General features: G+C 42.6%; 1 protein-coding gene across 2 annotated transcripts in view; it reads right to left on the bottom strand.

Annotated features, from left to right (window-relative positions):
* KIF16B (kinesin family member 16B) overlaps positions 1 to 24,962 on the bottom strand; it is a 256,485-nt gene extending 231,523 nt beyond the window's left edge. For both annotated transcript variants that reach the window (XM_065892000.1, XM_065892001.1), the window contains exons 1-9: positions 24,900 to 24,962; positions 22,743 to 22,856; positions 16,185 to 16,301; positions 14,355 to 14,452; positions 13,529 to 13,638; positions 10,559 to 10,701; positions 8,889 to 9,057; positions 8,571 to 8,702; positions 7,263 to 7,438 (exon numbers count right to left, since the gene is read on the bottom strand). In XM_065892000.1, coding sequence (XP_065748072.1) covers positions 7,263 to 7,438; positions 8,571 to 8,702; positions 8,889 to 9,057; positions 10,559 to 10,701; positions 13,529 to 13,638; positions 14,355 to 14,452; positions 16,185 to 16,301; positions 22,743 to 22,856; positions 24,900 to 24,935 — 1,095 coding nt within the window. In that variant the 5' untranslated portion in view covers positions 24,936 to 24,962. The remainder of the gene's footprint in view (positions 1 to 7,262; positions 7,439 to 8,570; positions 8,703 to 8,888; positions 9,058 to 10,558; positions 10,702 to 13,528; positions 13,639 to 14,354; positions 14,453 to 16,184; positions 16,302 to 22,742; positions 22,857 to 24,899) is intronic.
* Positions 24,963 to 25,931: the final 969 nt, after the last annotated feature.

Genomic DNA, 25,931 nt, shown 5'->3' with positions numbered 1-25,931 from the left:
AGTCTCTAGATCCATCCACATCTCTACAAATGAAGCAATTTCGTTCCATTTTATGGCTGAGTAATATTCCATTGTATATATGTACCACATCTTATTTATCCATTCATCTGTCGATGGGCATTTAGGTTACTTCCATGAACTGGCTATTGTAAATAGTGCTGCAATGAACACTGGGGTGCATGTTTCTTTTGGAATTATGGTTTTCCCTGGGTATATGCCCAGTAGTGAGATTGCTGGGTCATATGGTAATTCTATTTTTAGTTTTTTAAGGAAACTCCACACTGTTCTCCATAGTGGCTGTATCAATTTACATTCCCACCAACAGTGCAAGAGTTCCCTTTTCTCCACACCCTCTCCAGCATTTGTTGTTTGTAGATTTTCCGATGCTGCCCATTCTAACTGGTGTGAGGTGATACCTTACTGTAGTTTTGATTTGCATTTCTCTCCTAATCAGTGATGTTGAGCAGCTTTTCATGTGCTTCTTGGCCATCTGTATGTCTTCTTTGGAAAAATGTCTGTTTAGGTCTTCTGCCCAATTATGGATTGGGTTGTTTGTTTTTTTAATTTGAGCTGCATGAGCTGTTTATATATTTTGAAGATTAATCCTTTGTCCGTTGATTCCTTTGCAAATATTTTCTCCCATTCTGAGGGTTGTCTTTTCATCCTGTTTGTAGTTTCCTTTGCTTTGCAAAAGCTTTGAAGTTTCATTAGGTCCCATTTGTTTATTTTTGTTTTTATTTCCATTTCTCTAGAAGGTGGATCAAAAAAGACCTTGCTGGACTTCCCTGGTGGCGCAGTGGTTGAGAGTCTGCCTGCCGAAGCAGGGGACACGGGTTTGTGCCCCGGTCGGGGAAGATCCCACATGCCATGGAGTGGCTGAGCCTATGAGCCATGGCCGCTGAGCCTGCGCATCTGGAGCTCTGCAACGGGAAAGGCCACAACAGTGAGAGGCCCGCGTACCGCAAAAAAAAAAAGAAAAGAAAAGAAAAAGATCTTGCTGTGATTTATGTCAGAGTGTTCTTCCTACGTTTACCTCTAAGAGTTTTATACTGTCTGGTCTTACATTTAGGTCTTTAATCCATTTTGAGTTTATTTTCGTGTATGGTGTTAGGGAATGTTCTAATTTCATTCTTTTACATGTAGCTATCCAGTTTTCCCAGTGCCACTTACTCAAGAGACTGTCTTTTCTCCATTGTATATCCTTGCCTCCTTTGTCATAGATTAGTTGACCACAGGTGTGTGGGTTTATCTCTGGGCTTTCTATACTGTTCCACTGATTTATATCTGTTTTTGTGCCAGTACCATATTGTCTTCATTACTGTAGCTTTGTAGTATAGTCTGAAGTTAGGGAGTCTGATTCCTCCACCTCCATTTTTTTTCCCTCAAGACTGCTTTGGCTATTTGGGGTCTTTTGTGTCTCCATACAAATTTTAAGATTCTTTGTTCTAGTTCTGTAAAAAATGCCATTGGTAATTTGGTAGGGACTGCATTGAATCTATAGATTGCTTTGGGTAATATTGTCACTTTCACAATATTGATTCTTCCAATCCAAGAACATAGTATATGTCTCCATCTGTTGGTATCACCTTTAATTTCTTTCGTCAGTGTCTTATACTTTTCTGCATACAGGTCATTTGTCTCCCTAGGTAGGTTTTCTCCGAGGTACTTTATTCTTTTTGTTGCAGTGGTAAATGGGAGTGTTTCCTAATTTCTCTTTCAGATTTTTCATCATTAGTGTATAGGAATGCAACAGATTTCTGTGCATTAATTTTGTATCCTGCAACTTTACCTAATTCATTGATTAGCTCTAGTTTTCTGGTGGCATCTTTAGGATTCTCTATGTATAGTATCATGTCATCTGCCAACAGTGACAGTTTTACCTCTTCTTTTCCAATTTGTATTCCTTTTATTTCTTTTTCTTCTCTGATTGCCATGGCTAGGACTTCCAAAACTATGTGGAATAATAGTGGTGAGAGTGGACATCCTTGTCTTGTTCCTGATCTTAGAGGAAATACTTTCAGTTTTTCACCATTGAGAATGAGGCCTGCTGTGGGTTTGTCATATACGACCTTTATTATGTTGAGATAGGTTCCCTCTATGCCCATTTTCTGGAGAGTTTTTATCATAAATGGGTGTTAAATTTTGTCAAAGCTTTTTCTGCATCTATTGAGATGATCATATGGTTTTCATTCTTCAATTTGTTAATATGGTGTATCACATTGAGTGATTTGCATATATTGAAGAATCCCTGCATCCCTGGGATAAATCCCACTTGATCATGATGTATGATCCTTTTAATGTGTTGTTGGAATCTGCTAGTATTTTGTTGAGGATTTTTGCATCTATATTCATCAGTGATATTGGTCTGTAATTTTCTTTTTTTGTAGTGTCTTTGTCTGGTTTTGGTATCAGGGTGATGGTGGCCTCATAGAATAAGTTTGGGAGTGTTCCTTCCTCTGCAATTTTTTGGAAGAGTTTGAGAAGGATGGTGTTAGCTCTTCTCTAAACGTTTGACAGAATTCACCTGTGAAGCCATCTGGTCCTGGACTTTTGTTTGTTGGAAGATTCTTAATCACAGTTTCAATTTTATTACTTGTGATTGGTCTGTTCATATTTTCTATTTCTTCCTGGTTCAGTCTTGGAAGGTTATACCTTTCTAAGAATTTGTCCATTTCTTCCAGGTTGTCCATTTTATTGGTATAGAGTTGCTTGTAGTAGTCTCTTGGGATGCTTTGTATTTCTACGGTGTCTGTTGTAACTTCTCCTTTTTCATTTCTAATTTTATTGATTTGAGTCTTCTCCAGGAGGGCTCACGCCGAGGAGTACTTCCCAGAATTCCTGCTGCCCGTGTCCTTGTCCTCACCATGAGACACAGCCACACCCCATCTCTGCAGGAGACCCTCCAACACTAGCAGGTAAGTCTGGTTTAGTCTCCTATGGGGTCACTGCTCCTTCCCCTGGGTCCCGATGCACATACTACTTTGTGTGTGCCCTCCAAGAGTGGAGTCTCTGTTTCCCCCAGTCCTATTGAAGTCCTGCAATCAAATCCCAGTTACCTTCAAAGTCTGATTCTCTAGAAATTCCTCCTCCCGTTGCCGGACCCCCAGGTTGGGAAGCCTGACGTGGGGCTCAGAACCTTCACTCCAGTGGGTGGACTTCTGTGGTATAAGTGTTCTCCAGTCTGTGAGTCACCCACCCAGCAGTTATGGGATTTGATTTTATTGTGGTTGTGCCCCTCCTACCGTCTCATTGTGGCTTCTCCTTTGTCTTTGGATGTGGGGTATCTTTTTTGGTGAGTTCCAGTGTCTTCCTGTCGATGACTGTTCAGCAGTTAGTTGTGATTCCGGTGCTCTGGCAAGAGGGAGTGAGCGCACGTCCTCTACTCTGTCATCTTGAACCAATCTCCCTGCCTATGTTTTTAAATTCCATAAATTTGACCTTATGTAAAAGTGAGAGCAAGAGTATATACGACATGATTACATTTATATAAAGAACAAAAATAGGCAAAACTGAAAACCAACCTCTGCCTTAAGAAGTCAGGACAGAGGTTACCCTTGAGGGGAAGGGCAGGCAGCACTGGGAAAGGAACATGAAGAGGAGTTTCTAGGGCGCTGGTAACGTGCTGTTTCTTGATGGAATGCAGGTTAGATGGGTAAATGCAGCTTGTGAAAATTCACTGATACGTATACTTATAATACGTATAATTCTTCAATGAAGAGTTCACATGTATGTATATATACATATATGTGTGAATATAAACCACTACATATATATCTGTATGTCTGTAATCTATGTAGTAGGAGAAGCAAATACGTGTCAGAATCTTCTGCCGTACTTAAATTGTGCTTTGAAACTCTGATACACATGGCATTCTGCATAAGCAAATAAAATTATTAAAAGTAGGAGCTTTTATTTTCCTGTACTTAAACAAATAACCCCGAAACAGAACTCTGATATGAGTAGCATTTTCAGTGAATCATGGCAGCATCTGCAATAGGATATTGTGGGAATAGACCAATGTCACTAGAAAAATTTACACTTAAGGACACCTGCTGGACTTTCCTGGTGGCACAGTGGTTAAGAATCCACCTGCCAATGCAGAGGACACGAGTTCGAGCCCTGGTCCGGGAAGATCCCACATGCCGCGGTGCAACTAAGCCCATGCTCCATAACTACTGAGCCTGCGCTCTAGAGCCCACATGCCTAGAAGCCCGTGCTCTGCAGTAAGAGAAGCCACCGCAATAAGAAGCCCACGCACCGCAACGAAGAGTAGCCCCCACTCACCACAACTAGAGGAAGCCCATGCGCAGCAACAAAGACCCAACGCAGCCAATAAATAAATAAATAAATAAGAAACTTGTGAATGTTACCTTTATTAAAAAAAACAGAACACTTGCTTATCTTATTGAGCATCACAAATTTAATTAATTTTGGATAAGCCTGTATTGTCTCACAACAATTTTTAGCTTCACAGTGTGATAAATTATTTTAAATTGGACTCTTGTTTTTATTGTAATGTATTAAATTTATCAAAGAATTTTATCTTCAGTTTATCCTAAAACAGACAACTATCTTTTCCATCCTCACTCCCAAAACTACAGTAACAAAAATAATCCTTTAATGACTGTGGTGGTCTTTGGCTATGAAAGAAACAAGACAACAAAAGATCACAAAGTATAAGGCAACTGGCATATACAACACCTCTGAAGACATTCCTCAGACAGAATGTGTAAAAGTTTTAATAAAGTTTTTCTGTCCATGTGATAAAGCTCCTTTCGAGGATTTCCTCAGTTTAATTTTAAAAGGCTGATCTTTCTTTTTTCATAACTTATTAACATAGTAAGTACAAGAAATTAAACCAAGAATTTTCCAAGTACTTCCCTTCACATGTAGTAGTTTAGATGATCCTTACATATTTACTTCAGATAAATGTTGTTAAAACATTGAAAAAAGATCCCAATAATAAGGGGTATAAATAAAAATGACTACTGTGGCTCGTGCCGTAAGTGATTCAAGCCTGACAACATCACGTGCAGCTGGACTCTGTGCTAACGGTTTCTTTTCACACACGGGAAAGCTCCACATCAAAAAGTACAATGTATGTGGAGATATCTTTAGGTGCAGAGCAAGTCCTGGCCCACTGCAGTCCACAAGCTTACGGGACAGCACTGTTGGGTGTGTTCCACGACTCAGGAAAGTCCGCAAGGTTCTCGGCCTGTCGATATTCTCACAGGTCAAACCACTCACGGGATGTCAAGGACTTCGAGGGCCATATTTTCCTGAAGGGAAAGCTGCTCTGGAGAGAGCAGTGTGCATTTAAAGAAAAGTTTTGGGTTTTTTTAATGATACACTTCAGACATCCATTCATGGGTTAGGAAAATAGGAAGAACTGTATCTTTATTTCTAACTCCAATTTAACCTAAATTTTCTTTTTTTTTTTTTTTTTTTTGCCACACCATGCAACTTATGGGATCTTAATTCCGCAACCAGGACTGAACCAGGGCCGCAACAGTGAAAGCACCGAATCCTGACCACTGGACCGCCAGGGAACTCCCTAACTCAAACGTTTTAAAAAGTGCTCCTTGGAATCTAGAAAAACGGTACAAATGAACTTATTTGCAAAGCAGAAACAGAGACAGAGATGTAGAGAACAAATGTGTGGATACCAAATGGGGGAGGATGGGATGAATTGGGAGATTGGGACTGACACATATACACTACTATGTATAAAACGGATAACTAACGAGAACCTGCTGTACAGCACAGGGAACTCTCAATGCTCTTTGGTGACCTAAAAGGGAAGGAAATCTAAAAAAGAGGGGATACATGTATACATATAACTGATTGACTCTACTGTACAGCAGACACTAACACAACACTGTAAAGCAACTATACTCCAATAAAAATTAAAATTAAGGGACTTCCTTGGTGGTGCAGTGGTTAAGAATCCGCCTGCCGACGCAGGGGACAGGGTTCAAGCCCTGGTCCGGGAAGATCCCACATGCCGCGGAGCAACTAAGCCCGTGTGCCACAACTACTGAGCCTGCGCTCTAGAGCCTGCGAGCCACAACTACTGAGCCCACGTGCCACAACTACTGAAGCCCGTGTGCCTAGAGCCCATGCTCCACAACAAGACAAGCCACCGCGATGAGAAGCCCACGCACTGCAACGAACAGTAGCTCCCTCTCGCCACAACTAGAGAAAGCCCATGTGCAGCAACGAAGACCCAACACAGCTGAAAATAAATAAATTTGTTTGTTTGTTTGTTTTAATTAAAATTTTATAAAAAAAGAATAGGGCTTCCCTGGTGGCGTGGTAGTTGAGAGTCCGCCTGCCGATGCGGGGGACACGGGTTCGTGCCCCGGTCCGGGAAGATCCCACATGCTGCGGAGTGGCTAGGCCTGTGAGCCATGGCCGCTGGGCCTGCGTGTCCAGAGCCTGTGCTCCACAACGGGAGAGGCCACAACAGTGAGAGGCCCGCGTACCGCAAAAAAAAAGAAAGAAAAAGAATAAAGTTTGAACAGGAGAAAAATAAATAAATAGAATTAAAAAATAAATAAATGAAAAGTGCTCCTTGATTCTCTCTCACTACAGTATCCAAACCTAACAGCACGGACCACACTATGAGCACAGAATGCAGCTTAGTACGTGCACCATGCAGATTATAAGGAAGTTTTCTGTGAAAAACACAAAAGGACAAGGCTCCTTCACAAAAACCCCAAGAGATCCTGAAGTGAGGCAGTTTCAACAATCAAACAAAGACCCAGGGAAATCGCCTGAGCCAGGCCACAGGGATGTCACACGTGTCCCTGCATCACCATAACCACTTCTATAACGGGCGATACAAAACAGAGATTCAGGAAGGTGCTCAAACGAGTCTTTCATTCTGTTAAAATACATTTTCAAGTCATAAAATGCTTGGGTAGAATCTTAAACATTACTCAAGCCCCTCGATTTCCTTCCACTAATGGAGATTATGCTGCTAATCCTATTGCATGCTAAATGTCCATCCGTAATTGATAACTATTAGATAGTTAATCATTTTGGGTTTAGTGGATAAAATCTTACACCCGGAGCACATAATGAATGCAAAGGCCAACGGGAGCGTGCTGTAAAGGAAAGGCCGGCAAACTCATTCAAAGCTTTACTTAGCACTTATTTACTCAAATCAATACAACCACGGAGATAAGTGCCTCGTTAAGATCTAGAAATTGGTGCCATTACTCAAAGAAAATTACCCATAAGTCTCAGAAAAAGCCAACCTGATTCCCTTGAGCAAGCAGCATTTTCAGCCTGGCTATTTCAGCTCGCAGCTCACGGATGAGCTTGACGTTGGCGTCCTCATTAATGGTAGGCTTGTTGATGATGTTTTTGGCTCTATTTGCATAGCGAAGAGTACTTAGGGTTTCTCCGTAATTGACATCAGCAGGTGAAATGGCTGTGAAGAATGAATTCAAAAAGTAATTTATCCGGCGCTCCGTTTCATTTAACACAAAGTTGGTTTGTAATTTAAAAGTCTGATTAACCCCAGGTCATTGGATAGACTAAATATTCATTGCCACAGTCATGAATATTAAAAATTAGCGAGGACTCATAGGAAAAGTGCTCACTATACGAAATTAAATGCCATTTCGCTCTTTTTAAGTTTAGAATCAGCCATCTAACCAAATCTCCTCTGCAGCTTAGGGAGTTTTCTCCGTTGAAAATATAAGAAGAGGATTTCAAAACTATGTACGCTTCCAATGTAAAGTAGAAATTTAAATCCTTTTAAAAGTTCTGGCAAAACCTACCACCTGTAAAACTCCAGAGCATTGTAATTTTTGAAAAGAGTCAGTAGATCAGCTAATTCTTTTCTGCCTAAAGCTCTGGTTAATCAATCACACCCCAATGCCAACAAACTTCAGGGCTTAAGTGACTACACAACCACGTCTAGGGTGCATACCCCCAGGTAGAGCCCTTGCCTCCACAGGGACTCCATGGCATGCGTGTAGGGAGACACAGGGACATGGAAAGGACATGGGGGCGTGGTTAGGAGGAAAAGCATTTCTGAGTTCTCCTCAACAGTTACCTCCCCTTTGCACATTTTTTTCCTCTTTTCTGCTTCTTCCTGTTAATTAGTGAAAAGATAGACATATATCACTGTTATTATTTGCTAGATTTACTGGGCTTTTTCCTCTCGATTCTTAATTTTAAATTCCATATTTTCTGCTTTGAAACAGAAAAAAAAAGTGGAATTATTTTTACTCTATGTCCCTACAATGATTTTCTCCCACGAGTTAGCAGCGTTAGAAGTTTCTGTCCTGTTCTTTCAGCAAAGCTAAGAATCATTCCCCATGGACGTCGGCTTGCATAACCAAGAACATGGCAAGTTAATGTAACTAGGAAGAGGGAAAAAGAGTCAATAATACAATACTGTAGACTGGATCGCAGAAGGTGCTTTTCTTTAGAACAGAAAACCTTTTTTTTAATACAAAGGTGCTATTTCCTAATGAGACATTTTAAACTTCAGTAGTTACAGTTAATTCACATGAAACATTGTAGGCTGAAGAAAAAGAATTTAAAATCCTTACTGGCAATCATGATAGTTTTAGAGTTTCCTCCAAGGCTATCTTTTAACAACCAAGTCAAAACAGAATCCCTGTAAGGCACAAAAACTTGCTTCTTCTTTACAAGAGGGTTTGCTGCATCCTGAGATAAATCAGCTGTAGGAGAAAAACAAAAGGGGGGGGGAGTTAAAGGCAATCATTAAAGATTTTTTTCTCTAATTCGGCTTCAAAAAACCTTGAGGTTATTACTCCGGTTTGTGACACAAACATTAAACCCAAGTGCTCCGCACTGCTATGACACCACCAAGAACGAGAAGAAGCAGCAGACAAGTATGAACCCACCTAAGGCAGAAATGACATTTCCCAGAGTCACGAGGGATTTGTTGATGTTCCCCCCTTCCTTCAGCCGGACCCCGGTGGCACCAGTGGCATCTGCCCGCTCACTTCCGGCGAGATCGACTAAGTGGATCTTACTCACGGTTTCACATGGCATTTCAGAATCAAATTTTGCCTGTGGTGAAATATAAAAGCAAAGTGGAAGAGGTATAAAGAGCCCCAGTGTTTATATGTTTATATAACATTTTTTCTATGTTTTATGTGTTTATGACACAAATTCTAATTATTTTCCGCTCCTCACTGTGGTCTCTCAGGGTAGATTTTTTTTTTTAATTTTGTTGTTTCTTTGGCCTTCTTCCTGATGACAAAAATTAAACTGAATACAACAGAAGCCTACCATATGTGATTCCTAAACTTTCTGAAGAACTACGGATTCCATTACCCAAATCACTGTCATTCTCAAAAGGGCTGAGTCTGACCACGGCAGATGAGGAAACTAGGCCCTGAGGGGCATTCCACAAAGAAAAATATAAGTAAACAAATAATTAGTTTTGTTCTCATCCAAATCTGCAACATTACAAGCACAATGGCTTTCCAAAATATGATAAATACAGACAATTATCTGAAAGATCACTCAGCCGTTATTCGATGTTAAAATTCGATTTGTTTCACAATTATAAAATAGTGAAAATCTTAAATTCTGTATTCCTTGATTCTGAATTCTACCGAAATTTTACTTTCCCAAAGACTTTTAACCTACGTTTTACAGTCTGAACCAAAACGCCAAAAAGGAATTACCATATTGTGATCGAAAAGCAAGCCTCTTAGAAACTAGGGACGGCCACATCCTAATCCACATTAACCAGAAAACAGGAGGAAAAAACCCAGTAAACGACAGTAAATCAAAAGAAAAGGTCTAAAGAAAGGTAAATTTGTAGAGAATTTATCAGGAGTTGTTCCGACTGACCCTAGAGACTTTTTTCATCCTCTTTGCTCTCTGAGCCTCCTCATTAATGAAAGGTTAAGTTTTTCTATCTGATGTGTTCAATGGTTAATACAGGCCAGGTCCTCTCCAAACTCCTAACATGTGCGAAGCACTGAGAGGACCCAACACCTTTATGTTCATCCGTTCCACCGGTCTCGGTCTGGGTGTTAACGTATTTGCCCTGAGTCATTTACACATGTTCAAAATGCGCTCCACCTCCAGATCATAATGAATTCCTACATTAACACTTAAAGACGTCCCTTGTCCTTTAGTATCTCTCTAATTATCACAAGCAGCGCTGCGGGTGAGTTCCACAGGGCCATAATGGACCACGATGAGTCACCTTGGCCTCCAGCTGCACTGCCTGGCAACCCTGTTATCTCCCGCAGAGCTGGCAACGATGAAAACTTGGACTTAATTAAGCACAAAGCAAGTTCTTTAATGTCTAGAACACGGCAGAAGCCTGCTAAATATTTCTTACGGGTATACATCAGGTTGATTTCAAATGTAACCGCGGAGAAATCAGCACACAGCACAGGTTCACGTCTAATGAACAAGAAAACGGCAGTCGGCCACCTCTGCTTCTCCTGGCTCACCATGAGTCAGTCCTCAGCTGGTGCCAATCAGCCGGGAAAGCCCTCAGGGACAGAGCCAGCCCCCCCCCCCACCCCCACCCCACAGCTGCCCTCACCTGCGTGAAGTTGATGGTGAAGATGGCATGAGACCTGCTGCTGACATCATTCATCCCTGTGGCAGCGGTGGTCCGATTGATGTTTCCTGCATCCATAAGCTCTTCGACATCACCGTAATTCTGTACTAAATGTTTGGATAAATCTGAAAAAAAAAAAAAAAGGCGGGAGGGTGAAGAAGTCTCCCCAGTATCTAGTAAATGGAAGAAGAAATGTACCTCTATGAGATAGTACACGACTGTACAAATCTGTGGCGGTTTATAATGCAGACTCAGGAGCTGGGCTGTCTGGGGTCAAGTCCAGGCTCTGCGACTGACTAGTGGACTTTCACGGTTGTGAACAAGTCACTTAACCTCACTTAGCGTCGGTCGCCAATCCTGATAACGCATACCTATCGCATATGGTATTTAGGATACCTGTGAGATATCTTCATCAACCTCATTAGCTCTAATCATAGCCAGGGAAATATAAACACTATCTCCATGCAAAACACACATTCTTTTAAATCCCTTTTAAAGAAACTTTCCATTCATTTGTTGGGAAACATTCATATGGTTCTAAAATCAAAGGCTACAAAAAGTATACTGTGTAAAGGGTCTTCCCCCTCCCCCATCCAATAACCCACCCCCAACTTCCCCTTCTGTCAGGCAACCCAACATTATTAGCTTCTCCAGACCCTCCCAGAAATAACCTATATGTATACAGGCAATTACATATCTATTAAGCCATCTTTTTTTCCCCTTTTATACATAGGAGCATACCATACACATTGTTTCGCATCCTGCTTTTTTCTGTGTAATAATACATTGAAGAATATTCTGTATCAGTTAAAGTGATCCTTCATTCATTCTTTTTTTTTTTTTTTTTTTTTTTTTGAGGTACACGGGCCTCTCACTGTTGTGGCCTCTCCCGTTGCAGAGCACAGGCTCAGCGGTCATGGCTCACGGGCCCAGCCGCTCCGCGGCATGTGGGATCTTCCCGGACCGGGGAACGAACCCGTGTCCCCTGCATCGGCAGGCGGACCCTCAACCACTGCACCACCAGGGAAGCCCCATTCATTCATTTATATGGCTGCACAGCATTCGATTCTATGCATGTACCGTAATCAACAGTCTCCTATTGAGACTATAGAGGTTGTTGAGAGTTTGCTTCCAACACAAGTAACGCTGCTACAAATAATCTTGTATTTCGGTTTTTACGAATATGTGTGAATATTTCTGCAAAATAAATTCTTAAGAGGTGGAATTGCTAGATGAAAGCACATTTGAAATTTTGATGGATATCACAAAACTGTCCTCCACAGAAGGCACTTTACACCCAGCAGTAACAAGGTATAAGACTGTCTCTCAACACTGTCTTACCAGGTTCCTTACATCTGCCGGGACAGTTAACAGATGCTAGCTTGAAGAATTTTTGTTTTGCTTTTCTCTGATTATGAGGCTGAGCCTTCTTTCCTCCATTTAAAAATCATCAGTATTTCCTTTTCTGTGGACAATCTAGTCACATCCTTTGTTCATTTTTCTCCTTGGTTTTGGAGCTGCCTTTATTAAGTTATAGGAGCTCTTTATATATTAGACTTAACAAGTCCTTTGTCTGAAACTTGAATTGAAAATATTCCCTCCACATTGTAAACTGGCTTTTTACTTTGCTTCTGGTGTTTCTGCCAAGTGTAAAGTTGGTTTTCTGTTTTGTTTTGTTTCACCATTTCAAATTTAACGCTTTTATTTCATGGCTTCTGGATTTTAAGTAAAACATTTTTAAAGGCTTCCCTTCTCCAAATTTCTAGGAAAAAAAGTAATCCAGGGTTTCTTGCAGTCATTATGTCACTTTTAACTTTTAAATATTTGATCCATTTGCCATTTACCCTAGTATAAAAACTGAGCTCCAGTACCAAGTTACTTTTTTTTTCTTCCTAGACAGCTTAATAACCCATATTCCCCCAATGTTTGAATAGCAGATTTATTAGAAACTAAATCCCCATTAAGTATCTATACCAGATTCTGGATGTTTCACCCTGCTTGATTATTCTGTCTCCTCACAAACCCAGCTTTGTAATATGTTTTAACATCTGATAAGACAGTTAAAGGGAAAACATGAAGGCACAGTTAGGCTAAAAACTATTAACAATAATAGTTATCCCACGCTCCACAGAACAAATACACAGTTACACGTTTCACTTTGGGCATTAAAAAGCAAAAGTCCAATTGAAAATTTACTAAAATGCAGATGAGGACCTGTTGGTGCACCCGGTATAACCAGGTAAAAAAGACAACGGAAACAGGAACATCTTTAAATCCATGACCAGTTCTCAGCCTTGCCTCCAGCGAGACACACAGGAACGACAATAGCCACAGGAAAGCCGATCTGTGTGCGATTCTTATAGGCCAGCCTTAACTCAGCAGCCGTATACAGAGGAAGTGTGTAGAGCTGACTGTTCTAGTCCAAAGACAGCCTTCAAGCCAGCCTATTTTTTAAATAATTCGCAAGGGCCAGCCCTTCACCCGTCATTCCCTGGGACATTCCTCACAAAGGACCGTGACACAACTAGTGTAGCACAATACAAAGGCCGAGAACACAGCACAGGAACCTGCAAACAATCTTCCCAAAGGCGAGAGGTCTCAGAGTCGCCCTATAATCATGTTACCATTAAGGTCAGCTAAAATGCAAGGCCATTTAAAGAGACAGGCTGTAGGGTTGCTTATCTTGCCTGGGAACTTGGAAAAAACAAATTCCTGGAGTTCTTAAAGCCAGAAGAAATCTACTGGCAAGCCCCACAAAATCACCAAATGCCCAGTGAAGTATAAACGCGTTAAAGGAACATCGTGCAGTGACAGCACATGCAATTTTTACTATAATGATTCCAAAAATAAATTTTTAAAATCTCGCCATTATCCTACATTTTTTCTCTCTGAAACTATTATTTTTACAAAAAGTCCCAAGAAGAATAGGGCTGTGAAAACATTCACTCTTACCCTCAACATAAGGTCCTTCTTTTGGATGCTCACGGACTCTTAAATTGAAGGTTTTGGATGACTTCCGTCTAAGCAGATCTCTCACACGTTCATTATAAATTTCTAAGTAGCTAAAAATTTCAAATAGAGTTGAATTCATTAAGATGATTTCAGACATTAATAACAACAACAGTAACATCAGCAACATACATTTATGGGTGGTAACCATGTGTCAGGTACAGCACTCTACGTGGATCATTTAATCCCTACAATAGCCCAGAGGTAGGTACTACTATTATCTCCATTTTACAGGTTAGGCAATAGAGGCTCAGGGTGATTTAAACAACCTATCCAAGGCCTCACAGCCTCTGCGGGGTCAGGCAGCCAGGAGAACCCTTGATTGCCACGTCTGCCCCCAAACCACTGACGAAACTGCCTCCCCACACAGGTTTAGGTTCAAGGAGGAAAAAACACCTCAACCACCCAGATTTATTTAAATACTAGATTTATAGTGATCCTACCAACATAAAGAATAACACAAATCCTATTCAAATAAAAGAATAAGGCAAGTGGGTATACACTGAAAGGTCGAAAGCTCACTCCATTTGAGGTGAGCATCCTTCGTTAGTTTCCGACCAAGGCGGGTTGCCTCTACCGGCCTCCCAAACTCCAATCCAAATGGTACCCAAGGAAGTCACTGAACACGTATGTGCTTTAAGCTTGCCTTCCAACCGGCACAGCACAGGAGGGGGAGAGGCAGACTCTCCCCTAAGGAATCCAAAGGCTTTATCCACTCCTTGTGCCTTAAATCAAGCTCACACTCAGTTACTCAGGCCATGGGCCCTACCTGACTTCAGTTCGAAAAGATGCCTCGTCCCATCTGGTGGTTTCATTTATCCGACTGAAGAGCCCTTCGCAGATCCGGGGTATTAAGCCAGAATCGCCCTGCAGTGGGAAGGAGGGACGCCTCAGCTGTCACTTGAAATAAAAGCAACCGACGATTGCATCTGCAATTGGCTGGGGTGGACTCAGGCTCCAGGGGCCTGCAGGCCCGGCCCAGGGCCCAGGGCGCAGCACTCATCCCCTGCAGGGCTGCTTCCTACTCTCTGAGATGAGAGGATTGAGTTTTCGAATTTCTACCTGCTGGGACCATGATAATATACAGTTATCAGCTGTTCAGCAACTAAATCGTGGCTTGCAAACATAAGACGACTTATTCTCTAGCTTTCAAATAGTCACGTTTCGGTCGGCGCTGACACGCTGACGAGCTTCAGAACGGTACCAAAGACGAGGTAAAAATGTTCTCGTTAGAAAGCCAGACTTTAGGGCTTCAGTGTTTTCTTCTGAAATCCCTCCCTACTTTCACCCAATCTCCCATCCCCAAAATAAATATATATATATATATCATCACAGGTTTAGGAGAATTTTTTTCCTTGATACCATTAAATCAGTATCAATTCTTATAAAGAAAAATTGGGCCTTTCACCACATTTTTTCTTCTTACTTTAAAAAATAAAATAAAAAAGAATACCCAAATGGTACTCAACTGTAAGGTCAGAGAAAAACAGTTGTAACTTATGAGTGCTTTGCTGAACTTACATAAACTAGCTAAGAGGGAATCAACATGTAAATTTCATTTTTAGAGAAGGCTTTTTTCTCCAAAGGCACGGTAGGAAAGTAGGAAGAGAGAAGTAATGGTAAAAGGAAATGTGAAACTCTTGAAATTGTCTGTTCTTCTCTTATTCTTCCCTACTTCTCAGCATTGAAGATTCACTGCCCAGCGTTTATTTTCTTCTCCTGGAAAGAAAATGCCTGGATTTAAGAAGCCAGGACACATGCACTCAAAGGCTTACATCTGGAAAGACCTGTCCTCCTTTAATGCATTACTTCTTCCACTAACCATCGAGCCTGTAGCATTCAAGGCACCACCGAGCCTGTCAGCAGGAAACCCAGCCATCCTCTGCTAGTCCCCCCACATCTAGAACAGGCTGGCACCTCTCAGACTCCGTGAACAGTTTTCAAAACCACAACATGAGAAAAGTAAAACACACAAGCACTGTCCAGGTCTGGAGAAAACACAGAATGGGATAAGTTCCTACAATCACGTCTAGTTCTTCCTCTGCCATATTTTGGGGCAAGTATAACTTTAAGGTTCCTAATTTATACAGCATAACTACTAGACTCTACATATTTATAACTACGTAGACTCTACATAACCTGTACAATTCTAACGTATTTTATGTATTCACTGGATTTATGTAGTACCTTTCCACCAAAGAGACTCTTTTTTTACATTTTTCTTGGGGAAAAATGTTTTGAATAATTTTAAATAGAACAGAGTTCAATAATTTTATTCAAACTGTTGGGTTGGCAGAAAAGAAGAATAAATTACTTGTAGGCCCAGCATACTTTTTTGATAAGATTATAAAGCCTTTAAAAACAGAAAATGAACTGAGACTCCCATCCATTATTCATGCTTATAAACTTAAAACTATTTCTAATTTAAAATCTCTCAAAGGAAATTTCGTCCAACTTATTACTGAGTTTTACCTTATCGCTAAAGAACGATCAGAACATGAAAAGCAAGTTAGTACAGACCACGTAGATAAGAGATACTTTTATCAGTCCAAAGAGAGATAATGAGAAATTTTCTTCCCACACCGTGTAAACAACGTACAGAATCTCCCATCATAGTGTATGACTTTCCTGATCCAGTCTGCCCGTATGCAAAGACACATGCATTATAACCTTCAAATGCAGACTTCACGACATCTGTGCCAAGCGTTTTGAAAACCTGAAAGAAGAAAAAAAAAAAACAAAAAACCACAAAAGATACAATTACCATGGATTTTAATAAAAACTCCTTCAGTGTTGACAGTATTCTTGAATACTACTTTCATAAGGATTACACCATGCAAATAAATCACTACAGAGCTGTTAACAACAGAATAAGTGTATACCCCAGTTTTTAATCAAATGGAAACTTTTCTGATTTCCTTCATTTGATTTAATCAAGCAGAAAGCAACCCCATCCTTTTTCCCACTTAAGTTAACAAAAAATTCCTGAAATAGAAAAAGGTAAACAAGGCAAAGTGACAGTCATATCTAGAAACAAAGACGATTTTAAAGCGTGATGATTTACCATTTCAGAATTAAATAAACTTATAAAGTGATTCATGCTACCAGACCTTCCAGAAACTAAATATTCAATGTCACAGCAGCCAGAAAGTTACGGCCCAAAAACCATGTCAAATCAATGTCATCATTTTAAGGATACGGCCATTCATCAAAGTCAGTCTCCGGAGGCTCTCACAGAGCTGAGTGATGAGTGGGTGCAGATGAGGCTGGGATGCCAGGCTCTCCCGAGTCAGAATCCAGTGCATTTTCCTGTTTGGACATTTGCCCAGGATGGAGAGGGCAGGAAGACGAGCTGTGTGGGGCCTGGGTTGGCACTTACGGTGGCCTGAGTTCATGTCCACCGCACCACACAACTGCACTAGGATGCTTTGGGGAATGGAAGGGGGGTGAAGGACAAATACTTGACCCACACAATCGATGTAAAAGAAGCAAATCAAGATGCCTGGTCATCCTCCTTACACCCAGCTGGGGCGGGGACCAGCCAAAGCTTTCTAACCCCCTCCTGCCTTCATACTGGCCCCCGCCCCCTCCCTGCAGGGGAGACCAGGACACAAAGGGCATACAGAACACCTCCCTGCTTCAAAAACAAGGCACATCAGCAGCTGAAGAGACACCGGAGAGGGAATACAATCAGGTTCTCAGTCAGAGCCAGGAAAAGGTGTGGGGTCCCCCGCAAAGGCCAGGGCGGGAGCCTCACCAGCCCCTCGGGAGGGTACAGTCTCCGTGAGTGATGCCGGGTGAGCCCAGCTCAAGACACACCATCATCTCCCCATAGGGATCTGGGCCCTCCAGCCAGATACCACCCCGGGACGGGGCTGACAACCACTGGCCATCGTGCTCTCCCCTCCCCACACAGACATCCTTGCTACCAACACAGCTTGTCAGCCAAGGACGCTCCAGGCACCGTCTTCCTGCCATCTTGTTTAGACTTCGTCTCCTCGGTGGCGTCAAAGATGTACAGACTATCCTTCCAACCCAGCCGCTTCCACAGAGGACCCTCTCATTACTCTCCTTCATTCTGAGTTAAGTTTCATCCGTTTCAGCTTTACGAGCTGGTATTTTCTGATCCTTTTTCCACATTCAGATGACTAACTCAACCTTCAACTAGAGCAGCTCACACCGTGTCTGTGATCAGTCCTCGGGGCGAGTAGTGTCCTAGATCCACTGTCCAGGGGGAGAGGTTAGGTCACTGGGCACACAGAGGGCAGCAGAATGGGATCTGCACCCGACCTCCCTGAAGCCAAAGCCTGCGCTTCTACAGGAGTAGACGCCGAGTCCTCTTCCCACGCTCTCGACATCAATCTGGGAGCCCCAACCCTACGTGGAAGGGCCTCCCCCGACAGACCCCCCCCCACACACACACACACCTCTGTGAAGAAGCAGAACCAGGAATCCCAGGGGGACTCTGGGCTCCAGACTAACCATCTGAGGTTCATTTTCACCACTATATATGGAATAGGAGGAAAACTAAATATTTATTTAATTCTTTCTGATTAGACAAAAACCAAAAGGCAGATGTCACTTTTAACCACTTCACAGAGTGCCACTGGAGAGAAAGAAGAGCCTTCCAAAAGCTTCTGGAAGAATAAAGGAAGGCTCTTCTCTCATACTTTTGTCTGGGGCTAAAACAGTCATGGAAAATATCATATTTAAACCAAACCCCAAAGTTTTCAAAATGGAATTCTTCCCCAGGGTTAAAATCCACACCTGCTACCTTACTCCTCATTTAGTCTCTAGAAAGCTAACTCAGCTGGAGTTCCTCCAGACTCAGGGGGCCCCGGAGGGGGCGGGGGGCCTGGCACTGGTGGACGTGACCGCACGACAGGCCTAGAAAATGCAGGTCCAGAGGCGCTGAGACCCAGGCCTGGCTTGGTCCCAGCTGCAAGTCGGTTGCGGACCCAGAGAAGCAGCAGGACGGTGCCCACACCTACGGGGTTCCCAGCAGGGAAAACTGGCTACCCCACTGCAGCTCCCACCAAGGACTGATTTACCATCGTCTACCAAACCGAGGTGGGGAAGGAAGGGCTGCTCGACTGGCTGACGTCCTGCCCTCCTGGCCAGGGTCCCCGAGAGCCATTTCGCTGCTTGTCTGAGAGGCTACAGAGCTGACTTACAGAGCAAAGGGAGGCATCGCAGGGCCTCGCTTGAGGGGAAGTGCCCACAAGAGGGCGCTGTGAAAACAAAAGACTCTCCATCCAGCTGTCAACTGGGAAATTTTAGGTTTCAAGTTTCTCCGGAGTCGAATCAAGGAACAGGCAGTGCGAGATCAAAGCCTCCCTTTGTAGTCTGGAGAACAATTAAGAAAATTAGACCTTACTTAATGGTCTTTAATTGACACGAGTATGGACTTAAATGGCTCACTGACTTTTTTTCTAAATCTAACATTAATTTGGAAGGAAGAAATAGTAACGGTCATCTTATTTGGAATTTGTTTAACACTATGGGAAACTTGACTTGTACTATAGTAATGGGCATGATATATTGTCTCAAGATGCCTCTTCATTTAAACGATTTTTAAAAAGAAGAAAAAGACAAGGGCCGACATCACACTAAGCCTGAGAACTGTCGGCTCAGTTCCCGTGCAGGATCCGGCAGCGTGAAAACTTTAGTCGATACAACACCAGCTATTCAAAGTAGAGATGACGAAGATTACCTTCTCTTTAACAGAGTGTCTAAAATATAGGTGTTTTCCCAAAAATGCCAAACTCACAGAAAAAGAGATCGGATTTGTGGTTACCAGAGGCGGGGGGGGGGGGGAGGGAGACTTGGAAGAAGGCGGTCAAGAGGTACAAACTTACAGTTACAGGAGAAATAAGCACTAGGAATATAATAAACAACAATGGTGAGTACAGTTTACACTGCTGCATGATACACAGGAAAGGTGTTATCAGAGGAGATCCTAAGAGTTCTCATCACAAGGAGGAAGTTTTTTTTCCTTTTCTTTTTATTGTATCTATATGAGAGGATGGTTATTAATTAAACCTATTGCGATAATTGTTTCACAAGATACGTAAAGCGAACCATCATGCTGTACACCTTAGACTTATACAGAGGTGTATGTCAATTATTTCTCAATACAACTGGAAAAGAGGAAAAAAAAAACACTAGGAGTGTTCCTGGATCTCTGCTGGTTTTATTAACACGTGGTTCTGCTAGAAAGCAGTGTTTACTAACATATCTCAAAGGCTTTTTCAGTTCTGAACTGAATGTACGATATAAATAACCTGAGACTGTTCCATGACTTTGGGTTCCAGAGTCAAGGAACCCAAAGCCTCTGAAGCGCAGACACCTGAAGCGGGAAAGTCTCCTCCTCAGCTGAAAACTCTTTTCATTCTCAAACTATTTTTAAACTCTGGGCAGCTATTTTTAACTCCCAAAAGAGCTAAACGTGGGCTTCCCTGGTGGCGCAGTGGTTGAGAGTCCACCTGCCGATGCAGGGGACATGGGTTCGTGCCCCGGTCCGGGAGGATCCCACATGCCACGGAGCAGCTGGGCCCGTGAGCCATGGCCGCTGAGCCTGCGCATCCGGAGCCTGTGCTCCGCAACGGGAGAGGCCACAACAATGAGAGGCCCGTGTACCGCAAAAAAAAAAAAAAAAAAAAGCTAAACGTGTTACTGCTTCCCTGACCTTGACTCTCACTGAACCCAGGATATGTGACCTGTTCCATAAATGAACTACCCACCCGTAGACAAGGCCTCTCAGTCAGCAAACGCCTGCTGAGCATCTCCAGGGAGCCAGGCCCTGCTGTCCACGCCACCACTCCCGTCCCTGGGCTTTCCCTCGGCACAGCCCCTGTCCCCAAAAGGCCTCAAATCCAGGTTAAACAGGGGGAAGATCCAGCGGCTCGCTGGGTAACTTAGGAGGGAAACCTTCATGGCCCTCATTCATCCTCTAATGAAAATGTTCTGAGGACCATGTAATGAACCAGCTTTACCCTTAAACTCCCTCGTACCAGCCACTTCATTTGCATTCCTACCTGAAAGCCAAAATCTGGATTCCACTAGCTGCAACATTCTGTTCCTCACCAGACTCCTAGTTACCAACACTGACTGATCCACTTGCCTCAGGACCAACGTCATCTTCGCTCACTCGCTCATCCATTTATTCATTCAACAGGGCTGCCAATCCTTAAACCCTTAAGACCTTCCAGGGGTATCTCCACCGCCGTATACGTCAGCCCCAGGATCTCAACTCTGCTACTATTCAGTCGATTAGACCTACAGACTTGAGAAGGTTATTTTAGCTGAGTCTCCTCGACAAAGAAAAATAGAGCTAAAGTCGACCTCATTTGGTTCTTTGTGAGGATTAAACGAGGCAGCACCCCTGAGCACCAAGCAGCGTTTCTGATTCCCCTGCAAACTCCAGCAGCATTACTTCACCTTTCCTCTCCCGGCCCCTCTCTCATGCCCAGCACCCCATCTCTCCTCACGGCCCCCATTCCTACTGCTGTCGTCCTTTCTGTGTTTCCCCAGTACTGAATCAACAACTTGCAGATACTATCACTGCAGGCCTCTCCTTGGAACAACTTCTCCACGTTCACAGCCAATCTGAACTCCCAACACTTACATCGCCTCAGAAAGCCAGCCTCCTCCACAAACCATTCCTAAACCAACTACGTTTCTCAAATGCTAAGGATCGTGCAACTCACCTGGGGATCTTGCTAAAAAACGCAGTTTGATTCAGCAGGTCTGGAGTAGTTCCTGAAATTCTGCATTTCTAACACTTTCCCAGGCAACGCTGAGATTCTAATACATGGACACACGAAGTTACAAGAAACTACACCAGGATACCACTTCAAGATGCCATCGTGTGGGTCACAAGCCTGGGTGAGCAGGACAGGAATTCACGTTCATTTTAAGACCTGGAGACCTGAAGCCATGCCTCTTAAGAAGTTGTTAACAAGCCAGGGAGAAGCCCCGCCATGCGGCCATGCTCTCCCCCCTACCCCACACCGTGTTTCACCAGAACCCCGCTCTGCTCCAACACCCTGCTTGCCCCAGCCAGGGAAATACACTAGTCCTTCTGGTCACATGACACACCATCAAGCGACGGTCCCCTGGGAGGATCTTCAGGTCTGTTCTTATCTGCCCATCTCATGTCTGCATTTCAGATCACAAAAGCCTACAGCACAGGTTTCCTGGACAAATTCCAGCTTCATTCTAGGTTCTAGAAAGATTCTGAACAAAACGATCTTGCTTTCTAGAATCTTTCTTTCTAGAACCTACAATGATCCATCCAAGCAGGGGGAATGTGACTTGGGTGTGAAGTGTACCTCCTAAAGCACTGCATCGCAGCAGGACTCAAGGCCAACTGAGTTATGTGCCAGGCTTAGCAGTACACACAGGCAGACATCAGAGTTCCTGCGGATTCAGTTCAGACCACAGCAATAAAGCGAAGCACACAAATGTTTTGGTTCCCTGTGCAAATAAAAGTTATGTTTATAAGATACTGTCGTCTATTAAGTGTGTAGTAGCATTCTGTCTAAAAAATAACATACATACCTTAATTAAAAAATACTTACTTGCTAAAAAATGCTAACCATCATCTGAGCCTTCAACAAGTCATAATCTTTTTGCAATAGTAACACGATAGATCACTGATCGAATACTAATGATAGAGTTTGAAATATTGCGAGAATTACCAAAATGTGACACAGAAACATGAAGTGAACAAATGCTGTTGGGAAAATGGCGCCAACAGACTCGACACAGGATTGCCTCGACCTTCAATTTGCAGAAAAGCGTTAACATCGAGCACAGTAAAATGAAGTATGCCTGTAAATGTCCCCCCCAAAAAAATGCTTTACTTGCAAAGCTCCTTTAAAACAGTCATCACTGCCGAGTTCTGAAACAAAAATGATGACCATCATGCTCCAAAGTGGGAAAAAAACAAAATCAACCTTTTGGGGATGGAATTCATCTCAGGCTTAAGATAAACGGTGCTATGTAATAAGCAAAAAGCTGAGTTAGCAAAGGCTAATTTTACATAAATCATATTCAGAAAAACATTAGCAAGACGTTTTAAAGAATTTTAGGGTAGGCATGTTTTTTCTCAATATGAAAATAAACCAAAACAGAGATTTTGAAAATACCATACCATTTCTTGTGAAACATAATCTGGACTTTGTGTATCAGCAGAATAAAAAGAAAAGTCATAGGTGAAGGTCTTGGTCCGTTCTCTTCCTGAGTCCCCAGTCCCTCCTTCTGGTATCTAGAAAGAGATGATTATGACAATAACAACAATGTTAAGAGGAAAATAATAATAATGTGAAGAGCTCTGTCAGCAAACAAGTAATCTGTCCAAGTCAAGAAAAAAACTTCATAAAAAGTACACAGACGATCACCATTTTCCATTATTTATACCCTGACTCAAATCCATTTAATTCCTCACCTCCTGAATGAATGAATGAATGAATGAACAAGCAAGCAAACCTCAACTCCTCCCAGCAATTCAGGCTCTCTACGACATGCCCCAAGGCTACTTTTCTGGACTTCTTATCATGATTACCTTATATGAACCTGACACTCCAGCCAGACGCTGTGTTTTTCTGACTTCGATGCTTTTTATTGCTGGAGTCTGCACAACTCCACGGGGTGCTGTTCACAGAGGTGACAATGTGAAAGCAGTTGTGTGATCCTGTGGCCCCACTGAAAACTCCAGGCCTGAGGCCTCCTCTTCCACAAAGCTCCCCTTGGGCACTACATCCAGAAGTAATTCTCCCACCTCTGAGAGACGACTCTCCCAGGGCACATCGTTATTATGAGTCTATTGCATATGTTTGCATACATCTTGTCTACCTTGCTATATACCAAAATTGAAGCAAAACCCTGTTTAAAACTCTTCATATGCCACCAAGGCCTCGCACAGCTCCCTGGACATATGCCGAGTAAATGTAATGGGCATCCTATTTTCCAACATAATTCAGATACTATAGTATACATACTATAAAAGAAGGAAATTGTTTAAGGTTCTTATTATTAAAATGTTTAAAAATCCAGGCATCTATTCTGGTTATATCAGACAAGGCAATGTTTTGTAAAACTCAAAAAGCAACAGAGTAATCAAGGAAAACAGATTCCATAACACACAAAGGAAGGAGATTCATCCAAAGCCACGGGTCTCTCCACTCCGTTCCGGTAAATATGATGTCTGAATGACTTTGACCGCAGCACTGTGAGCACACAAAGGTACACGAAGCAGAGGTAACTAACAGCAGAGAAAGAACAAGTGACCGTGAGAAGATGTGGGAGGTCAAAGGAGGGAAAGCCAGGTGCGGGCCAAGCAGAGCCAGAAGGTAGAACTGCAGGCAGCAGAGAAAGAAAGACATTCCACTGGAGAATGCCTCAGGCCAAGGGGCACCAGAGCCTCAGAGGAGGCCTCTCGAAATGCCCAGAGCACGGCCCATGCGAAGATGGGCACATTCCCCAGCTTCTATCACTGGGGATCAAGTTGCACGACTTTGAAACTGGATTTCAAAGCGTCCAGTCCCTTGAGCCACGAATTAACAGAAATCCAACCAGAGGCTGATCTGCACTTGGCCGTGGGGCACCAGGCCTCTGAAACCCAAACCTGTGAGCTAATGACAACTATCGGAGGAGGATGGGGCTGGGTTCATAAGGGACATGATTTCTTTATTATTGATTTTACACACTTATTTTTCCCCTAAGTGAAAAGTATTCAAGGTCCTTAACAAATTCACTAACCAGAGAAAGAAAAACAGGATACTTTAAGTACAAAAAGAACTCACCATCTCAGAAAATTCTGGGATTTTTTTTCAATTTTCTTTTTTCCAGAAAAAAATTTCAGTTTTTTCAATTTTTCATCCTCTGAGTTTTGAATAATAATACCAGCTTCTCTTGCAAAGTTTACAAAATTATTTTCATTAAAAATGAAAACAAATCTAGGGCCAAAGCTTATTTAATAATTCACAATGAGCCAATTGCCAGGCTAAGGATCCACCACAGGATACAGGATAGAAATGCCTGGGTCAGGGCTAAACCCATGAGGTCACCTCCCAGAGCTGCGGCTCAGGCCCGGCTCCCAGGTCAGCGAAACCAGGGACGGGACAGGAGACAAAGCATCAACCCTTTTGCTTTGTGACCAAGCCCAAGCCAAGTGCAAGCTGACGTGGTGAACTGAACGGAGAAAGGAGGGCTGTGGAAACAGCAGATGTGTTGTATTTACCCACAAGCCATCGGACGCGGAAACAAACACACAATCACAGAACTGGAGCCAGCCCAGGCCGCTACTTGCCTTTAAGTTTGTGATTGTTGTTTTGCTTTTCTCCATTTGAATAATGAATTTGGCTTCCAAGTCCTTTTCCCTGCAACACAAATAATTCAGCGTTGGTTAGGAGAGAAAAGACTGTTTTTACAATATTTGTTGTATTTACTTTTTACATATGGCAGTTTGTTTTTAAATGGCACGTGAAGCACAATCTCTGATACACCCCCGTCCTGAAACCTTACGAACGTAAACTTGAGGACGCATAAAACAGATGCCACCATCAAAAACTTAAGACTGAAAATACTGTGTTGGCGAACCCTGGAAGAACTTCTACCTGTGAGTCAAAAGGAGGCTATGTGAAATGACAGAAACCAGGGACATTGTGTGACTCGGAAAAAAGAGAAGCCCTACCCACCCGGTACAGAAGAAAGTCACCATATCCCTCCATCCAGGATGAGAACTAAGAAGAAACAGGAGTAGTGCTCACAACCAGGTGCTGCTTCTAGAAGCAGCCAGGGCCCTGTCCCCTCCCCCCACCTCCTTTCTATACCCATCCAGAAAATGTACTTCCTAGAAGACACCAGAACAGGAAGTTAAGAGAAATCCTAAAAAGTACAGTTCTCTGAAAGAAACGAGACTACACCCACACAATGGAGTGGGATGTCCCTGGCAAAGGAATGAGGAAGGTCTCTATGTACTGCTGTGGACGGAGGCCAGGGTTCGTTAAGTGGGAAATGTGAGGTGGAGAAAAGTATACACGGGATGCTACTTGTATTTAAAGATAAAAAGGATAGTGTATCTATTTTTCGAAAGGTTACCTATGGAGAAAGAAGATGAAGTGGAAGAGACAGGGAGAGAAGCTAGATTTCTAGAAAAACACCTTGATCTATATAGATCATCTTTAGAATGATGAAAATAGGTTACACAAAAATAAAACAAAATTATTTTTATTAAATAACCTAAAACACAAAAGTAAGTTGAAGTAAATGAACCTGTGTGCCGCATGGTGAGAAAAGACCTCATGTGCTAAGTCCTTAGGCAGGGGGAATCTAGCCTAAG

This window comes from Phocoena phocoena, chromosome 15 (assembly GCF_963924675.1).
Source record: "Phocoena phocoena chromosome 15, mPhoPho1.1, whole genome shotgun sequence".
In the NCBI taxonomy this organism is placed as follows: Eukaryota; Metazoa; Chordata; class Mammalia; order Artiodactyla; family Phocoenidae; genus Phocoena; species Phocoena phocoena.
This window is presented reverse-complemented; position numbering and strand designations above follow the sequence as displayed.